Source organism: Corvus moneduloides, chromosome Z, assembly GCF_009650955.1.
Source record: "Corvus moneduloides isolate bCorMon1 chromosome Z, bCorMon1.pri, whole genome shotgun sequence".
Classification (NCBI taxonomy): domain Eukaryota; kingdom Metazoa; phylum Chordata; class Aves; order Passeriformes; family Corvidae; genus Corvus; species Corvus moneduloides.
Genome location: NC_045511.1, coordinates 76,370,994 through 76,391,072, shown reverse-complemented (window position 1 = coordinate 76,391,072; position 20,079 = coordinate 76,370,994). Strand labels below are relative to the sequence as shown.

The window sequence follows — 20,079 nt, the reverse complement described above, 5'->3', positions numbered from 1 at the left end:
CCAGGAAGATTCCTCGGGATCCATTATGCAGGAGAGTAAAACAGGAGCTGAAAAATGCAGCAGTCCATGATAATTTAGTCAGCAAGGAAGCACGGAAGTTCAACATCAAGAGGTGGTAAGGTTTCAAGACAGGTAAGTCCAAAAGATTAGGTAAAAGCACCTCTTCAAATGCCTACTTAAGAGATAAAGAAGGGGATTTCTGCTGCGGAGAGAACAGATCAATTAGGTTGTCAGCACACAACCTCCCAGGGCTAACCATCTCTGAGTGGCAGCGTTCCCACATCGGAAACAACTTTCATTTATTATCATTATAATGCTTGCAAGATAGACAAGTTTGCATAAAAATGAAAATGTGAATTACTATCTACGTTGCCTCCCTAATTCTTGTTTCTTTCCATTAACAAGATCAGGATCTTAAGCCTGGGATTTTCTTTACAGGCCTTAAAAAGAAATCACCAAAAAAAAAAGGGGGGGAAAAAAATAAGTCTTTCAGATTTGCAGCAGAATCAAAGAGAAACTGAGAAAATGAGGCCCATGAAAAGAGTGAACTCCCAAAGTATCAGTTAGAAAAGAATAAAGTGATCTCACTTTTGGCAAAAAAATATTCACTGAGAAGCTACGACAAAAGACTAAGAAAAGTGTAAAGATCCCAGTTGCTACTTTGATCTCCTTAAACCAAATTATCTCCGAGGATAACAAAAAATCAGCTCAAATGAGTGGTTTGTTCAGATTTCTTAATTTTGAATACATTGGGTCATACATGTTCTTTTTAATTGCCCAATGTCATAGCACCACACAAAACAAGAACTTCATTGAATAGTCAAAAATGTTTCAGAATAAAAAGTACTGCGTCATTTCATTTCCAGGTCAGATTTCTACAAGGTAGCTCAAAAGTATTTTACAAAAAGTGTACTTCATTATAACTAGAGAGAAGGAATAAATGTGAGCACAGAAAGGTACAGCAATACTTTCTATAAAATCCTTTCTGAGATTCAACTCATCCAACTTAGCTTTGCCTGAATGTTACAAGCTGAGTCTGAAAGAGTTGTCTGTAAATCTCCCTGACTGGTGACCAGAGATATTTAATGCAGAGAGCTCACCTCACCCAGGAACATCCAAAAGCTGAGAGACCATGGATTCCCAGTGTGAGACAGTTTGAACTGTGGGTTTAATAACACCAAGAAAGGTTAGAAGAAAAGCACAAAACACTGTAGAGAAATGAAATTAGAGAATCTGACAAAGGAAGCGTTATTCCTGAGACAAAGGGAAAATTTCAGAGGAACATGCACAGAAGGCAGAGAAGAAAACATGTGGAATTAAAATGAGTATGAATGACTTGTTCTACATATCCAGGATTGGACTTGGATGATCCCAGTGGGTCCCTTCCAGCTCAAAATATTCTAAGATTCTCCATTCCTCTGCTTGTGAGAAGCTGAAGCATCTAACACTGCCATGCTGTTAGATCCATTTTGAACACAAAATACCCCGAGAGGTCACTGTAATTATAGCAGCAAACCAAGGTGTCAGGAAAGCATTTCCCATGATTAGTACCAGGAAAGGGGGTATCCAGTGTGAGGAAAGTGCCCCTCCAGTGATCCTGCAGACTTGCATGTCCCAAGAGCAGCCCTGCAGGCACAAATAATGCATAAGGCAAGCACCTGGCTGCCTCAGACTTCCTGTGTGGGCTAAAATTAAGTGTTTCCCTCCTCACTCTTACACTCTCATCAAGGGCAAAATGTAAAATAGTAATGCTGATCTCAGGGGTGAAGTGTGGAGAGCACCTGACCCCTGTGGATGGGTGTTCTCTGTGGGGTTTGGGCACATGGCTCAGCACATAGCGTGGAGACTTGCAATGCCAAAGGAAAACTGGATCAAGTAACCCAACGTGTCATCACTTTGCTGTGACTTTCCCAGATCCCCAGGGTTGTGCACGCAGAGCCACCCCTGCCAGAACACAACTACTCTCACCCCTAGAATAAAACAAGCCAATGCAGGGGTTTTTTTGCTTAAGATGAGGAGTTTAAACAGTGCCGAGATCAAAATATTTGATCTCTGTTTGATGCGCACACAGTCAAGCACTGCTCGGCAGATAAAGGATCCCCTGTGAACTCACGGTGTCTTGATGATGTCTCTGAGATAGAATCATGAAATGGTTTGGGATGGAAGGGACCTTAAAAATCATCTATTTCCAAATATAAGCAGCTGTTGATACCCAAGCAGCTGGCATAGTTAATTCCTATAACCAAGGCAAAGAAAGGCCATGGAATTCTGTCAATTTCTAAGATCCTGTCATTGTTTAGAAAACTTTTACCTGTCCAAAAATGGATGTAGCAGAAACATGCACTGCAGAGACAAAGGCAATGTGTGTGATTAAACGTGCAATCCTTGTGAATGATAATTAAGATAAGCAGCTGTGGTTAAGTGGTGGCTTAAGGAGTCCACCTGTGGATAATGAAAATTTACAGACCTTCAAAAGCAAATGGAAAAAAACCAAGCCATATTTATTAAGGATTGAATAACACAAAGCCTCTGCATGGGTAATTGAATGGGTGACAAGTCTCTGACAGCAGTAGGGTAAATTTTTAAGTTTGCCCTTTGATATCAGCTGCTTTCATTGGAACAGGACTCTGGGACAGCCAGATCTTTTGTCTGAACAGTTTGTTGTTAATAACATATGAATCTGACTTCAAAAGATCATTTGGCATCTAAAAGAGCAAATTAACTGGGTATTTGCATGCAAGTTACCAAATTTGTCTGTTGTGATAGCTAAACAGAAAAAACATTGGTGCACAGTAGTAACTTTTGTACAGTCTTGGGCTTGGGACTCAGGAAAAAAAATAATTAGGCATTAGAAGTTCTACTTTCAGTGAATAACACCCACTGTTCAGCTTAACCTGGGAAAATCTGTGTGCTACAGAGAAAATTGTTCTTCCTCAGAAATCCCATTTTTCATTCACAATACATTCCATCACTGGTAAAATACACTCATTTGATGCACAGTGTGCTCAATAGCAGCTTTGTATTCCCAGCAAATCTAAAGGAGAGAAATAGCAATTACAGTAATTTTATTCAAGTTAGCTCTCCCAGCTATCTATTATGCTACTAGCAGAGGTTAATTTGAAAAACAAGCAGGCCACCTGTCCAATCTTATCTCCCTGGCTTCATTGATGCTGCATTATGCTTTTTCTTTGAAAGTTTAAAATTAGGGAGTGTCCATAAAACAAATGGAGACTCTGAAAATATCTAGAACAAAAGTCCTGAGTTGGTTTAAAAATACCCAAAGAAGCATAAAAAAAAAAAACCCAACGAATTTATCATAATGGCAAAAGAGGAATTACACCTGCTTCAGCAGAACTCTGCTGATAAGTTCTTTCAACTGAGCATAAAATGACCAGAATAATAAAACTGGTAAAAATTTTACCAGGGCTTCAGCAGCCCCAGCTCCACCCAGGAGAGCTGACCAAAGCACAGTGCTGAACCAGGCTATCCCTCAGCTCTGGAATTACCTCAGTTAACGTGGAAATACCTCCCTGCATCCCAGTCAGGACAGGCAGTGCAGAATGCACAGAGAGGGAGGACAGTGGATCATGCCTCTTCAACTGGTGTCACTTTGGGGTGCAGGTTCAAAAAGGCAACACCATGGAGATAATTTCTATTCAGGACTAATGGGTTTTGGGTTTATAAATAAAAGCTGTAATCATAAGAAACCATAAAGAATAGAGCAGAAGATTAGAGCAGAAACATTCACATGAAGTTCTTATGAGCCTAATAAATGCCATTTGTTTACATAATGCAGAAAACTGAGAATGGAGGGCACAAATGACAGTCTAGCAAAGTGATTTTCCATTTGGGTCAACACTTAGCTTTTTTCCTCTCCTGAAATTTTGACATTAAAGTAGTCATAGAAAGGAACAGTTGCAGAAAGAAAATGGAGTCTGTGAAATTTTCATTGAGGTAAAATCATAAATCCAATCAGTTCAACACTTCACAGTGTTTTTTCACAAGAGCAGCCACTACAAAAGCTAAAGTATCACATAAATCATCCCATATTTTATTGTCATAAACATCTGCTGCTCCTGGATTTAGATATGTAGTCAAGGGAACACTTGAAAAGGAGTAAGGAATGCCAGGTACACTCGTTATGAAAAACAATGTTCAAACCAGGATTTCTTTTGCTTTTGTCATTAGGACCTAAGAGTTTATGAAGTTATGCAGACATTAATGGCTACACTGATTTATTGTATTTCCAAATTAAGGCCACACCTTTGAATCCTTCATCGAATCAATGCCAACAGACTGTTCACATTAGGTTAGGCATATTGGAAGAACAATACAGTATTAAGCTCACCAAAAAGGTCTTAGCCAAAGCCATGGTTTCCAGCAGCAGATATTAATGTTTGTTTTGGGATTCATTCATCTGAGTAAATACCTAACTTCCAAAACACACCGAGCTGCAAAGGGATGTGCAAAGCAGGGCCCAAAGCAAGCCTCTTGAGAGGAGATCCATCCACACAGCTCAGTGTTGTTCTAAGCCCAGGCAGAAACCTGGGTCCAGAACTTGCCTGTGCATGGCACAGGGCCTGGGTTAATGCTCTGCCTTTCAGCACAGCCTGTCAGCTCAGGCTCAGTGCCAGCCCAACGGGGCTCTGCAGCAGCCTCTGAGCCGTACTCACCGTGCTCCACAAGCAGGCTCCGAGGGCAGAAACACCTACACATCACATGCTCCTTTGGCCACTCACACTTTTGTTTTGTTTAACCCCATGGAATGCTCCAGGCTGGGGCAGAGGGGCTGGGAAGCTGGGAAAGGCCCTGGGGGTGCTGGTGACAGCAGCTGGACACAGCCCAGGGGTATCCAGTAGGGCAAGAGGCCAATGGCCACTGGGCTGTCCCAACCACAGGGCAGTGACCGTCCCTGTGCTGGCACTTCTGAGAGACCACCTCAGATCCTGGGGGCAGCTCTGGGCCACTCAAGACAAGATATTCAGGGGATGGAGCATGTCCAGGGAAGGGAATGGAGCTGGGGAAGGCTCTGGAGCCCCAGGAGCGGCTGAGGGAGCTGGAAAGGGGCTCAGCCTGGAGCAAAGGAGGCTCAGGGGGGACCTTGTGGCTCTGCACAACTCCCTGACAGGAGGGGGCAGCCAGGGTGGCTCAGGGTGGACAGCAGCAGGAACTTCCCCATGGAAAGGGTAGTCAGGCATTAGAAGGAGCTTCCCACGGAAGTGAGGTTGTCACTATCCCCAGGAGAGTTCCAAAAATGTTTGAATGTGGCATTTGGGAGCCTGGTTTAGTAGTGAACATGGCAGTGCTAGGTTAATGCTTGGACTTGATAATCTTAGATGTCTTCTCCAACCGCAACAATTCTGAAAGTCCTGTCTCTTCTGTCTCTCTACACGTAGACTTGTCCCTCTCAAAATTTTGGAGGCTATTTCATAATAGTGATGGCAAGAAAACTGTTATCACTGCATGTCCCACATTTAGCAAACACCTCCCCACTTGTTTTTCTGCACCTTCTCCCAGATGAGCTTCCTTCTGCCCATCCAAAATTTATTACTGGGTGAAAAGAAACACATCGTTTTTGTTTGATGTTCCTGTCCCAGAAAGAATGGCTCCCACTTTTCGTGGCAACACAGTTTGGGACATCAAGACCACTCAATCACAGCTTCAGTGGCTTCTTTTCATCATAGGCTTTCATCCTTTTTATCATAAATTGCTTCTTTCCCCCCCACTCAAAGGGCAAATTGCTAAAGACACTCCTTTAAATCCTCTCTAGTTTTGTGGTAATTACTAAGATTCGCTGTTTTAACTGGAATCACTGTTGGTTACAAATGAAATAGACAAATCCTTACCCTCAACAACCAAGGAGACAATGCCCTGTGTGTCCTCCACTCCGTACATGACGTCGCAGCGATAGACCCCGGCATCGCTGGCGCGCAGCTTCGAGAAGGTCAGCGAGGCATCACCAGTCTCCTCCGAATGGCTCGGGACAGACACCCTGTCCTTGTAGCTCTGGCCTATTTTGATGTTGCCATTTTGGGCCACCAGGACCGTGGTTTCCTTGGCGTCCTTCCCGCTTTTGTCCAGTTCCACCTTGGACCATTTGATCCGGAGGTACTCAGCGGCATAGCTGGAGGATATGGTGGGTGTGGTTGAAAAGAAGCACGGCAGGACTGAAGTTCCAGAGAGAGATCCCTTGACTAGGGTTTTTTTTTCTGCTTTAACTAGAAAAAGGGGAGAGGAGGAGAGAGAAAGGAGAAATCACATTAGTGTAACAGCAAAATTAGAAACAGATATATTTCATTGTTAGCTAATGATTCACTTGTGCAAAGGCTGAAATCCATGGACCTTAGCTGATTTCTAACAGGACTGGGGAGTATAAGCTAAGAAAGTCTTTGTATCAATCTTGGTACATCATAGGCTGATGACGGAGCGCGTTCTCTTTGGGAAAATTTCATTCTGACTTATTTTCTCCATTTGTTACAGTCACCAAATTATTAACCTCTGGAAAAAGAACTGAAATTTTAGGTGACAGATGGACTGCAAGGAGGAAGACCACTCTGAGTGAAAGATGATGAGTTACCTCGCTGGCCAAAAGCCTGAATACAGGGGAGCTGCTGGTGTTCACACCCTGCCTCACCTCACGGCAGCTTCTCCTGTCCTCAGAAGGAAACACAGCCCATGGCTTTGCATTCCTGTCACCTCTGACCCCATTGTTCTCTCAGGGGTTTATTCTTTTTATTGCATACATGCTGAAACAAAAGCCTTTCCAGTGAGTGTCTCCCAAATAGTCACTCTTTCAAAGTTGTTTCCTTGTAGCCTCGGGGTCTTTAATACATCACAGAAATGAAATATTTCAGGATGTAAAAGCAAAGAAGGAAGTAAAGCACACAGAAAGTCCCTACTTGGCTCAGACTTGACATGATCAGGACTTTTATCATTTTTTATGTCATCTCCAGCTGCAAACATTTCACAGTGAAATGCTTCCATCTGACAATATCCTCAGGGGGAAGTTGACTACTGTTCATCCAAGCAACTGAAGAGAGGGTTTCTGATAGATTTACCTTTTTTATGTGATGTTATTTCATCACACATAATGTCTTAAAGAAGATTAAAAGCTGATGCACAATAGTGTCTATTTTACCTCTTTCACTGTCCTTCACTATAATATTTTTGAAAGGTAGAACACGGTCATCATTACTTTGAAAGGAGCTAAGACTCATACAGTTTAGGAATATAACAATATAGTACCCATTAACAGAGTGATACATGAAATAGGAGACACCAGCATATGAAAATGATCTAGCTATTTATCTATGATAAAAGATACAATCACTCCACAAAGAGTAGAAAATTAAGGGGTGGGATGGAAGGGTGGGCAGAGGGAGAGAATTAAAGAAGACAAGCAAAAAAGGAAGAGAGAAAAGGAAGAGGGGGATAATAAGAAAAAAAAAAAGTTTAAAAAAGAAGAAAGAGGAAAAAAAAAGGGGGGGTGTGAAGAAAATAGAAGAAAAAATGAAAATTACTCATTAACCTGATTATCTTTAACAGAGCCAGATGATTTTCTACAGGATAAAATCTTAATGGTATCATCTAAAAAGGGTCAATACAAGAATCATCAGCTTGATACCCAAGCATTTCAATAATAAAGTACCAGAAAAAAAGAAAAATGGGCTGATGGGGAAGACACAGAATTCTGAATGGGAGCTCTCAGGTCCTTTCCATCCATGCCTACCAAACTAGAATTCCTTGGGCACACAATTCAGATAGAGTCAAGATGATGGTATCAAAACTGATGAAACCAGAAACCTTTCATATCACCTTTATTTTCTTGAAACTTCACAGAGTTACAGTAGGTTAGAGATAAAGAAAGAGAATGAACCCTCAGTTCTATCTGTTGTCATGGAATTACTGCCAAGTTGCACAGGTGGGAGATTAAAATCAGTCTCAAAATATTTAGAATATATTATGATCTCTTGTCATCTACACACCTTACAGGAACTTTCTTCTTAAATGAAGAATGACTCAATTATAATCATTCTGACTGACGGAATTTTAATAAACTTTTTAAGATCATTGTTTCTGATTATGAGTGATCTGGAATATCAGCACTGAACCCTGAGGAAATTTCCTCCCTTTAAAATTTGTGTCTTCACAGCAGCCAGCTGGAAGCCTTGACAAACAACACCTATCACCTTGATATGCAAACTAGATCGAGCCTAACCTGTGCTACTTCCCAGAATAGGACATTTTGTGTAGCTGCAGTTCTGTCCAACTTCAGAAAGCATTATAACACACTTTATAAGAAACTACTTGTTGTGGTGAGAGGAGGGAAGAAGGAGGAGAAGGAGAAAGGAGGAAGAAGTTTTTCCCTGCTGAAAAACAAAATATTTGGCTGACAAAATATCTGAAATACAAGATTAAGTGATGTTCCTGCACAACACCAAAAAGCTTGATTTCTTGAAGCAGTCCAGATTAGTTAGTCTAGCAGAATGTACTGACCAATGCAGAAGCTATCAGTATCTTGTATCAATCCATATAACCCTTTTTTCTCCCTTTTGCATTTTTGCTGAGCTTGTATTCCATGTCCAGCCCTATCAATGGGCTGTGACAGACTAATGACACATAGCTGGATATCTTCCTTTTGAGGTGCGAGGAAAGGAAATCTGCGATAAGTGTTAAAAAAACCTTAAAGTAGGAATCTAGATAATTTTTAAAAAGGGGAGAATTCTCTCCTTCTGTGTCAAATTAACCACCATGACCAAGCCAATAACTTTGCAGTGGACAAGGAATCTGAAGAAAAGAGTGCCCTGCATGGTGTAACACTGCTTAGAGGAGTGAATTTGCCACATAATTAAGTTTAACTGAACAGAATGTTGCTACTGACTATGCAGACAAATCCCACATGCTTAAAGAATAAAATATTCTATTTATTTTTAGCTAAATTTATGAGTGAAAAAAAAAAAAAGTTGCATCTCATTTTTCAGTTCATCAACAACCTGCTGGGACATATGGTATATTGCCCTGTCTAGCAGCAGAAATAGAAAGGATCAGTGAAATTGTGTGTTTTGTCAATCCAGCTACTAGCACTGAGCCTAAGAGAAGGCTTTTCATTAACCACAAGTCTTTTAGTGAAGATATTAATGAATTCAAATGAGTGAAACTTGTATGAAACACTGACAGGTAATGGACTGAGACCCAACAAAAACCCTCCCTGAGTCCTTTACCAGGTGGTTTGTGGTCTGAGCAAGCAGAGTAAGAGAAGGAGGCACAGAGTGATGATGAACTACTTTTAAAGTCTGCAAAACACTCACAGGGAGGCAGGCAAATGTAAATCTCAGCTGCAGAACTCAACATAACACCACAAATAGCCACCCAAAACAGGTAAGAGAAATGCCAGCGTTGATTATAACCGCAAGGCCCAGCTTGTAAACCACAATATCCTCACACCAGCTAGTGGAAAGTGAGCAAATGCCACACTAGCAGTAGGCATCAGCCTTGACTGTGAGCATTAATCGTGTCATTAATCCTTCACCTGTACCAAGCAAACAGCCAAGGTGACCCATCCTCTCACACCCCTTTTCCTTCCTCACACAAACCTGAGAATTCAGGTCTCAGAGGGGCCATGCAGGGCCTCTCTCAATCTGCCCTCAAACAAAAAAAGCAGTTTTGTGGCTACATAAAATCTAACAGGCTCGCCATGATATTTATGAGTGTGGCCACTCACAAAGATGAGCATGGAAGAGGAAACAGAGACAGGAATACTGATAAATGGTGGGAATTTGTTTCACAAAAGATTTCCAGGCTTCAATTTTATATCCAAACTAAGGATTTAAAAAGAAAAGGTTGAAACTTAAGATGTTTATCTCTTCAGAAAGCTGAGATATATTTTATTTTTAGAGTATTTTTAAACAAAAGCCATACGTATAAAGGTTGTGTGTAGTCTTCTAACACTCATTCTCAAAAATATTATTGCACCAACTGACTTTTCTACAAAAGGTAATGGCCTGAGTTGATCCCACATATTCTTTGGGATCATGAATTGGACCAATTCACGAAAAAAGAAATTTTTTTCATCCTTGTCTACCTCACCATGGTCATACTTTGAACATGGTTAAGAGATGGTTGAACATGGGCAAAAGAATGGCCCCCAACTTAAAAAAGCAAACCCCACCAAGTTCACAGTGTGCTCTCAGAACATCAGGGTATTTCTGAATCTCTTTGAAAAAATTTGGGCAAGTAAGGATAGGTCACAGCCTGGTCTACATTCCAAAGAATGGGATGTTCATAAAGAACTTGCCTAAGTACCAAAAATTCTACCCTGGAGATAAGATGAGCCATTTAAGAGGTAATAAAAGGTGGAGTAAGTGAGCGGACATGTAAAGATGCGACCCCATGTTCTACAGCTCCAAGGATCCATGCGACTCCTCCCTGCTCACAGTGCTGCTCCCTCAACCCCTGTATCCCTGAATTCTGCGTTTGTGTAAGGCAGTGAGTCGGGTCTGTGGTCTGATCCAGACCTTTCCTCCTTATATCCAATCTAAACCTGTTATCCTTTTTTTTGACTGGTTCCACTAATGAACCAATCCTTTTCCTTATCATTCAGGACTACCTAAAGGCATTATTAGCAACAGTCTTCAAACTGGGTGGGGGAAAAAAATAGTAAATTTGATTTTCCCAAAGGCTAAAATCAGTTTGAGGAGTTCCTGGAAAGAAGGGGGAAAGAAAATAAAGAAAAATCTTGCTTTGATACTTGGGAAAGCTGCTTTCCTAATTTTGTGAGTCTGCAGCAGCTGTTGGGATATTTTCCTTACTGAAGGCCTGACCCAAAATTTCAAGTAACCATGGCAACCACACATGGATACATACCTCAGTTTTAGCATGTAATCACCAAAAGAAGTAGTAAGGGCTCCTTCCTTTCTACCCAAACCTGCAGCTGCCCTGAACACATCCTTGCTGCAGACCCCAGCAGCCAAGGGACCTGCCCCAGCTTAGCTCATGGCAGCCCAAGCACAACAGATGTAAACCAGCAAGGGCCTCGAGGAGGACCCAGAAACAAAATTAGTGATGTGGTGCAGCATGGCAGAGGAAAAGAAAGTAAATTTCCTGAGTTTGGGCTGTTTTCCCAGTCCTGTGAAATGCCCTACCAATTAGACCACTAAATTAATTTTAATGAATGGTTCTGTATACAGCAGACTTACCTTTAGGTAGCATATATGTTATAACTAATGTAGAGTACATCCATAAGATACTTTTTATACTTAACAACATCTTGACCTAGAAATGAAGAACAAAGGAGTAAGTGGTTAGTATTGCACTGTGTCCTTAGCAAATGTTGTACATCAATATTTGTCACTGGTACCAGAAGCAGTCCTTTCTCTTCTCAGGACACCTTCATTTAACAATTTATGGTGGAGATTTGTTATAATGGCCATGTGCCTCTATGGAATAGAGATTTATAATGAGTTTCAGGTTGTTGAGTCCTGAGTGATTCCCAGACATGTCAGCTCCCTTTGGGTTTGCTTCTCATTTCCATTACAGGCTCCACCTTCAAACAGCTGGAAAGCTCTTGACATGTATCATATGTACACAACAATAAATTGCATATTCACAATAGTATTTATCAGTTTTTATTTCAGTTCATAGTTACACATCTTGAACCTGTAAATATCCCCAAAGTTTAAAAAAGCATTGCAAGACATGCAAACATCAATGACCACAAAGGGTTTATAAATAGTCCCTCATCCATATGTGCTATGAACATCCCAACATAAGAAATTACTTTCAGCAGCAGTTTGTCAAACCGCTGACAAATTTTTATCACGACCTTGATTTTCTGCAAGATCTGCTACTTGGCCTCTTCACCTGGGCAAGTAACCAAGCTGACAGCTTTTCCTGTTCAAGAGAGATTGCAGCTGAACTGTTTTAAGGATCAGTGAAGCAGATATTCAATAGATATGTACCTGTCTGTGCTATAACTACGGAACCTGTGCTGCACACACATACAATTTAAAACTTCCACTTTTAAAAACTTCTCAGGCTGCACTGAATGTGACAGCAAGACACACAGAGAGGCAACCTCAGAAATCTCCTGGTGACGTGTTCAGCCTCAGGACAGTTCTCCCCACAGCCCACAGCTGCAGCCCAAACTCCACATGAGTCTGTGTGAACTGGCACACATCCTGTAACGTCTGAGCAGCACGGAAAAGACGCAAAACATCTCCAACCAAGCCTTTCCAGTGAGGCAAGTTAAAAATTCCCACCCAAAAGGGCTGAAAACCCCAGAGGCTTTCATTCCCTGTACATGGACGGCCAGAGTCAGCTGGTTGCACGGGGAAACATGTGCTACAACCTATTCCCTGGGCGTGGAGGGAGAAATGCAGCTGCTTTCCACAGAGCAGGCTGCACACTGCCAAGGACGCCCCATCTCTGCTGCAGCCATTCAGGTCAGCTGAGTGTAGAGTGTGATATCACTATTTTTTAATTTTATTATTTTGCAACACGAACTTCATGGAATTTGCACTTTTCACAACTGAGTCCCAAATGAGAACCGGGACTTCATTCAGTTTAAGCCTTCCATGCCATAAAACTTCTTCTGAAGACCCTAACACATACCCCCCACACCACTCAGCCAGACTTTTATCTCTTTCTACACTTACACAAGCCAAGCTGCACGTGAAGAAAACAAAAGTGACTATTTATTAGCTAACTTTAAAATTCTATACTGTGCCCTGGTACAAACTCCTTGTAGATGGTTGTTATGAGTGAGGAGGTTGCACAAGATCAGAGCTGCAGACATCAAAGTCCTTTAAATGCAACAGACCAGCTCTGAAATACAGTCACACGCTTGCTTAGATAAACACTTAAGTGATCCTCACTATTTCACAACAATTAAAAGAAAGTGATGTCAGTCTGAGCCTATAGCAACCCTTGTATCCCAAAAATGCTGGAAGCCTCAAGCACCAAAACCACTGCAGTGAAGTTCCTACAGTAACACAAGAGCTCTGATGAGAGCACGAAAAGAAGACTGATACAATTCTCCACTTTCCAAGGTGATGAGTGATGGACCTGCCTGCAAGACAAAGTTCTGGCCCCTGTGACAGCTGAGTGGCTGCAGACCTTTTGAGATGTTCTGCTCACATATGGTCCCATGCGTCACATGCTGGCCACATCCACAGCAAAGCCAAGGTCCAGAACAGAATATTTACAAGTTTAGCTCTCCATGTTTACCCATAAGTTTTACCTCCCTCCTTCCCCTGAAGGCAACCTTGCCTTTTGGGACCAGAATCAAGGGAATCAAAGAAACCGGACAAGGAAAAGAACAAAGTATTTTCTTTTTCCTGACAACAGGGGTGTTGCACCCAAACAGGGCTGGTTGCATTTTGCAGCCACCACCCGGCTCACTTCCCTGGCTCTGACCTGGTGTACCTGGGTGCCTGGCACGTGCCAGTGGAAGCCTGTTGCCCTTGGAAGTTCATTGTAATTGCTGTCATAACACAACTGCTTCCACGTCTGGTAAGAACACAAACCCTGCTGCTACGCTGCCAGTCACCAAGCACAACACACACACCCACAGAGACAGATGAAAACAGAAAGGCAACCATGGAAGGACAATTTTCAAGGTATCCATGGGAACAGAAGAGAGCGCTCCTGGCTGTGATGGCTCCTAGCCTTTTACTGAGTAGGGCAGGAATTACACCTGCTACACCAAGGGCTTGGAGAGCTCCAAGAAATTGCACTGTTTGAGCAAAGAGTTTAATATGAGACACCTGACAAAAATCCCCACCTGACTCTTGGAAAATCACCTCTTGACTTTTTATAAATCTCCTTTATCCTGAAATGCTTACTCAAGCAATGAAAAGCCCTGGGACAACAGTCTGATTTTCAGCCCTTAGGGTCAGGAGTGTGAGCCCTACACAACCCTCCACACCTGAGGGCTGGTTTTCATGCTCCAGGCCTTGGTGGGTTCCCATAAACACTCCTGGGTTGCCCAGTGCTGTTCCACTACAGCTGCCAGAATGAAAAGTAGTGCAATTACCCCTGCCACCCTCTCCAAACACACAGACCATAACAGCAGCACCTTCCCAGCCCCACAGGGCAGCCTGGCTTAGGAGGAGACAGAGCTCTGCAGACCTGGTGCCAAAAATCCTCCTGGGGACCCACAGGTGAGGCAGAGGCTGCTGCTTACACCTCACCCCGATTCCTGCCCACATTTCCAGGCTCTTGAATGTGCCTGCTCCTGCCCCCTGCCCTTCTGCTGGCAGAGGCTGCAGAGGACTGCGTTCCCCTGTAGCCTCCAGCACTAAATCTCTCAAACTGGTTTATGTTTCCCATTCCCGCACTCTGCTGTTCACAGAAGTCTGCTGTCTGGCTGCTGTACTGCCCCTACGTCCACTGCAGTTACCCAAAATCCATCTAACCATACCTTTTTCCACAAGATTTTTTTCTTCTTTCCCTTGGTGTCACTACACCCATAGTAAAAGAAATCCATAACACTCTGGACACAGTGAGCAAATCTTGCCAACTCAAGCTGCAAGGCTTGAGTAAGTGTTTAATTTCCACCTTCTGCTAAAAAAGTACCTCACTTGACGTGACCAAACTTGGGTTGCCTGCTGGCTGGTTTCCAACTGGGCTGATCCATTTTATTAGGAGCTACTACAGGCAGATGGATCTACAGCAGGAATTTGTGCCACATTTTTAAATGGGATGCAACCCTGAGTGCAGCATCTTTTAACCAAAAGATGGCGAAGTCCTAGACAAACTTCACATCTTTAAAAACTAGCAGCAGGGGTTGTCTCTGAGGGGAAAGAGCATAGCTCCTATTTTTTGCAGGCACTGCTACCTTTCCTTACTACAGCAAAAACTCAAAGGAGCAGTAAGTTCTGACCAAATTCCAGCTTGTGTTTAGTTTGCAGTGTAAGCTTGATCTCACACCAATGCTATTTTAATTTAACCAGATGGGAGAACATCATGTCTCTCTTTCTGTTTAAAACTCCAGGTTCAGAAAGTGAATTGTCCTGGTGTGGAACAGACTAAAGCTTACCATCCAAATTAACTCCCGGTTTCTCGGAAGCCGAGGCAATGAGAAATTAGCCATTTTCATAGAGGTAACAATGTTTCTAAAACCTGCAACTTCTCAGGTTCTGCATGTGCTCTACAGCTGCATTGTGAAATCCGGACATGTTCTTTAAACATGTAAAAAGCAGCCTCTGAACACCTGACCCACATAGTGAAAGTCAGAAGGACGTAAAAAATTAAAAGAAGAAAAATAAGAGGGTGGAAACCAACAGAACCCGTCACTAGAGAAGAGAAGGAAGGCTGCTCGTACTAATGGGTAAAACAGTAAATTACAGTTTCCAGTGGAACCCCAACAAGCTGGAAATGACCAATCCCAGTCATAACACATCCCTCGCTACTTTCCAAGCTCTGAAACCTTCACAGGTGCTATCCTTCCTCAAATGCACACATCCTGCACTTTCTTTTGCTTCTGCACTCCTTTGATCCTGGTACTCCATCTGACTGTTAATTGCTGACATGTATGCGCCTCACCGTCAGCGCTGCCTAATTAACTTTGCCAGCTTCACCACGTCTCTGCCACATGATTAATTAGCCCACTGTGCCGACACATGGCACATTAGCCTGCATACGATTCATCAGTGGCCTCTGCTTGGCCTGTTATCCCTTGGAAAATTCCCCCCAAGGCCTTGGAGAAGGTCTTTGGGGTGTCTGCATCGCCCCTTCCTTATGACCTCCAGCAGCTGTGGGGGGGAAACTCCTCCAGGCTGAACCCTTGCGGTGCTGCCTCCAGGCTGGAGCACAGACAGGAGCAGTCACCAGAGCACAGCGTGTTCTGGCGCTCCTGGCTGCAGCAGCTGCTGCCTCAGGACATCCCTCACAGCCCTGCGCTTTTATGCCAGGAGCAGCTCCAGGCTCTGGGACAGCCATGCAGAGACTCAGTGGAAAACTGCCAGAGACAGCACATGGAGGAGCAGCGAGCACACCCCGCTCCTCCTGCACCACCCCAGCTCCACCTTCTTGCTCCTGCCTTATAGAAACATTGAATATCCCAAGCTGGACACACAGGGATTGCCAAGTGCAGCTCCTTGCCCTGCACAAGACGCTCTGACAATCCTATCCTGTGCCTGAGAGCGTTGTCCAAGTGCACCTTGACCTCTGTCAGGCTTGGCACCCTGATGAGCTTGTTCCAGGAGAACTGAGGGCCTCTCTTGCCCACCTCTCCCAAGCACCCTCACTGGTGAAGAGAGCGAGAGGTGGAGCCATGAGGAAACGATGTGAAGGTGTCATGGCACCCACAGGTCTAACCCTGCACTGCCATCATGGGATTCAGCACCAGGACCCCCCTGTGGACTTCAGCAGGGTCTCCTCAGTGCCTCTTGGGGTTCACCCAGTGCCACTGCTGGGCACAAGGGTGGCTGCAGCTGCCCTCACCTCACTCTGCCATCCCCACAGCCCCGGTCCCACCTCACCTCCAGCCCGGGCACTGAGGGGCTGCCCAGTCAGAAACATGCCAGTCCCAGCCCGCTGTCCAACACTGCCCATCAGGCACTGCCTGTGCCACAGACTCGCAGGTTTTGACTGGGAGGGAAGTTAAAGCCCACCCAGTACCAACCCTGCCATGGGCAGGGACACCTCCCACTGTCCCAGGCTGCTCCCAGCCCCAATGTCCAGCCTGGCCTTGGACACTCCAGGGATCCAGGGGCAGCCCCAGCTGCTCTGGGCACCCTGTGCCAGGGCCTGCCCACCCTGCCAGGGAACAATTCCTTCCCAATCTCCCATCCAGCCCTGCCCTCTGGCACTGGGAAGCCATTCCCTGTGTCCTGTCCCTCCAGCCCTTGGCAATTGTCTCTCTCCAGGTTTCCTGCAGCTCCTTCAGGCCCTGCAAGGCCCCAGTGAGGTGACCCCAGAGCTTCTCCTCTGCAGGCTGAACAAGCCCAGCTCTGGCAGCCTTTCCTCCCAGCAGAGCTGCTCCATCCCTCTGCTCATCCTGGTGCCTCCTCTGTGCCCACTCTTTGTCCAGAGGACTCCCGGGGCTGCATGGGGAGTGCAAAGATCTGCGGCGACAGAGATGTTTTTGAGGGGGTGTTGGTCTCTTTAAATTACTTTATTACGGCGGTGGTCTGGGGGGTTTTGGCCTTTTTTTCCCCTCACGGAGATGGGCCCGGAGCCCTCTGGCGGGAAACCGGGGGCCGCGGGAGCTGCCGTGCCGCCGCTCGCCGCCTGGGGGCGCCGCGGGGCCGCCGCCTCGCCCGCCCCGTTCCTCGACAGCGGCCGCGCCCCCGGGCCGAGAGCGGGCCCGCGGCGCCACAGCGGCACCGAGCCGCGACCCCAAAACCGGACCGATCCTGCCACCCCAAAACCGGGGCCGAACCCACGAGCTGCCGGCGGACACGCGACACGGAGACCCCCGAAACCCAGCCCTGCCACAGCCTCCCCCTCGCCCCGGCAGTGAGGGACCGCGCCCGCCCCGTCCCGGGCTCGCCCCGCCGAGCCTCGCTCGCTCCTTGTGGGGGAGGAAACTTCCCCTTTCGCTCAGACCGAAAGGCGAAAAAAAAAAAAAGAAAAATAATTAAAAAAAAAAAAAGAAAGAAAGAAAGAAAAAGAAAAAGGCACGGAAATAAAGGCAATCCCTGAACCCACCCAACATTTACGCTCTCCCATCCTGGGATGGTTTTTTGGGTTTGTTTTTTGGTTTTTTGCAGAGCGATTCAACGCTCACACCTCAATTAACAAAAAAAAAAAAAAAAAAGAAAGAAAAGGAGGGAAAAAGTGGAGGGAGAAAAGGGAAGGAAAAGGAAAAAAGGGGAAGGGAGGAAAAAGGGAGGGACAGGGCAAAAAGGGGAAAAGGCGGGGGAAATCGGGTGAGGAAAGGGAAGAAAGGGGAGGGGGGAAGGAAACAAAAAGAAGGAAAAAAAGGAAAAGAGGGAAGGAGAAGGGGGAAGGGGGAAAAGAGGGAGAAGGAAAGGAGGGAGGAAGGAGGGGCAATGGGGGGAAAGGGAAAGAAGGAGAAAAAGAGGAAGAACAAGGAGGAAGGAAGAGAATGGGGGAAAGGGAGAAAAACCGAGGGAAGTGGGTGATAAAAAGGGAGAAGGAGGAAAGAAAAAAAAAAAATGAAGAAAAGCCATCGGGGCTTAATCCCGAGCGCCGGTGCCGAGAGGGAGGGACAGGGGGTGGCCGGGAGGACGTGACCAGGGGGACAATGAGGGCCGGCCCCGGCCCCCGCCCGCTCCCCGCCGCCCCTTTGTGTGGGGACGGTGCCGGGGGCCGGCGGGGGCTGCCCGCGGTCCCGATGCCGATGCCGTCCCCGCACACACCCACCCACCCCCGCTCCTTCCCGCCGTCGGAACTCCCTGCGTGCCCTCCACGGTGCTCTCACTTTTCCTTTGTAACACAAAGGCGAAATCCCGGGGAGCGGAGGGGGAAGGCAAAGCCCGTGCCCCAGAAACTGGACGTGGGTGTAAGAGAGGCGTTTTGCTCCACTGACCTCGCGATCCTCCTCCTCCTCCTCACCCACCGCCCCCCTTTCCGCGGAGAAAATGTGGCTCAAGGCACGCTGCTCTCCGGCTCCTTTGGAGAGATGCTGAGCACCTCAGACCCGCTTTCTGCCCTGCGAGCAGCTTTCCAGGAACATCGGGGGAAGGGATTGGAGGGAAAAAAAAAAAAAAAAAAAAAAAGGATGTAGGGAGCACAGTGGAGTGGAGGACACAGAGCACACGCTTTTCCCAGCGCTAGAAAACTGGTGGCCGAAGGGAAAAGGTCCGTTCTCGTCGCTCCTGCCACACGGGCGCTTTGTGTACTTAACACCCGTAAGGAACAGCTTCCTCCCGTCTCCCTCCGGAGCCCCATCGCACGCCAAGGTGCGGCTGGCTCTACCTTCTCATCCATTCAAACCACCAGCACCGAACACTTCTGTCAGGGCTCCCACCCCAAAGTCTTCTATTCCCTAGTTTTCTTTGTTCTCCTCTTTGCACCGGGGTTTGGGGTGTTCTTTTTGGTTTTTTTTTTTTTTGTTTGGGTTTTTGTTGTTGGTTTTTTTTTTCTTTTTTATATTTTTTTTTTTTTTTTGGGTTCCCGAGCATCCCTCCTTTTCCTCTTCCCCCGCGTGCCGTTGAACTTACCCCAGGTTGTTTAAATTCACCAATCATCTCTATTCCCTCCCGCTTAAGATTTGCGGTTCAAACTCTTTGTTGGTACAAGAAGTAAAACAATTGTTTTAAATCTTAGACTTAAGTGATTGCTGGCAGTCATATATATAGAAAAAAAAAAAGAGGGGGGGGGGAACTCTAAAAACCAACCCGAAATAAAAGAGTTATAGTTACCTTAAAAGGTAGCGTATTGCAGAGATCGCAAAAAATCACAACGTGGTGGCTGGGCTAGTCCAGAGATCCCAGTGGCCGCATGAAAGAGTAAATCCCCTCGTTAGTGCTGGAAGGAGCCGGTGGTTCCGGGGTCTCCCCTTCTGCCGGAGCTCGGTCTCCTCTGCTTCGCTCGCTTCCCGCCGGCGAGCACCTGACTCCGAGCCGCGGAGCCGGGACCGAGCTGTGGGCAAAGGCGGCGAGCCTGCAAGTTCAAATGCGAGCCTCAGCCACCCATCATTATTATATCGTTGTACCGTCAGCGCTGCAGAGGAGGGGCGCTGGCTCGGGGAGAGGAGGGTTCACAAGCTCTGCGAGAGCCTCCTTGCAATTTCCAAAGCTCCCGCAGCTGCTGGGCGCAGGAGAGCCCCCAGCGCCTGCCTCCTCGGAGCGGGGCCCCCCCGCCCCCAGCCCGGCCCGGCCGCCCCCTCGGGGCACCCCCCGGCCCCCAGACCCGGAGCGGGGACCCTCAGCCCGGTGCGGCGGGACGGGTCCCTCCGCTCGCCCGGCACCAGCCCTCCGGAGAGGGGCAGGCGGGTGCAAGAGGCGCATTGTTCCCCAATTAGACAATTAACCGGGAAGAGAATGGAGAGACCTCCTCCACCCTGGCTCCCGAAGCCGGTTGAAATGGGGAAAGTGACTGGGACCGAAATGCCTTTTTCCCCTTTGCCTCCCCAGTCTCAGCGGAGGTTGCAATGAAAGAATATATTGG

The 20,079-nt window shown here is 46.0% G+C and overlaps 1 protein-coding gene across 3 annotated transcripts in view; it reads right to left on the bottom strand.

Annotated features, from left to right (window-relative positions):
* The window catches only part of VCAN (versican), a 98,876-nt gene extending 79,165 nt beyond the window's left edge, over positions 1-19,711 (bottom strand). Inside the window, exons 1-3 of one of the 3 annotated variants that reach the window (XM_032095551.1) lie at positions 19,332-19,711; positions 11,196-11,271; positions 5,847-6,218 (exon numbers count right to left, since the gene is read on the bottom strand). In XM_032095551.1, coding sequence (XP_031951442.1) covers positions 5,847-6,218; positions 11,196-11,265 — 442 coding nt within the window. In that variant the 5' untranslated portion in view covers positions 11,266-11,271; positions 19,332-19,711. The remainder of the gene's footprint in view (positions 1-5,846; positions 6,219-11,195; positions 11,272-19,331) is intronic. The other 2 variants (XM_032095552.1, XM_032095553.1) reach the window with 2 other exon arrangements.
* Between the last annotated feature and the right edge of the window lie 368 nt (positions 19,712-20,079).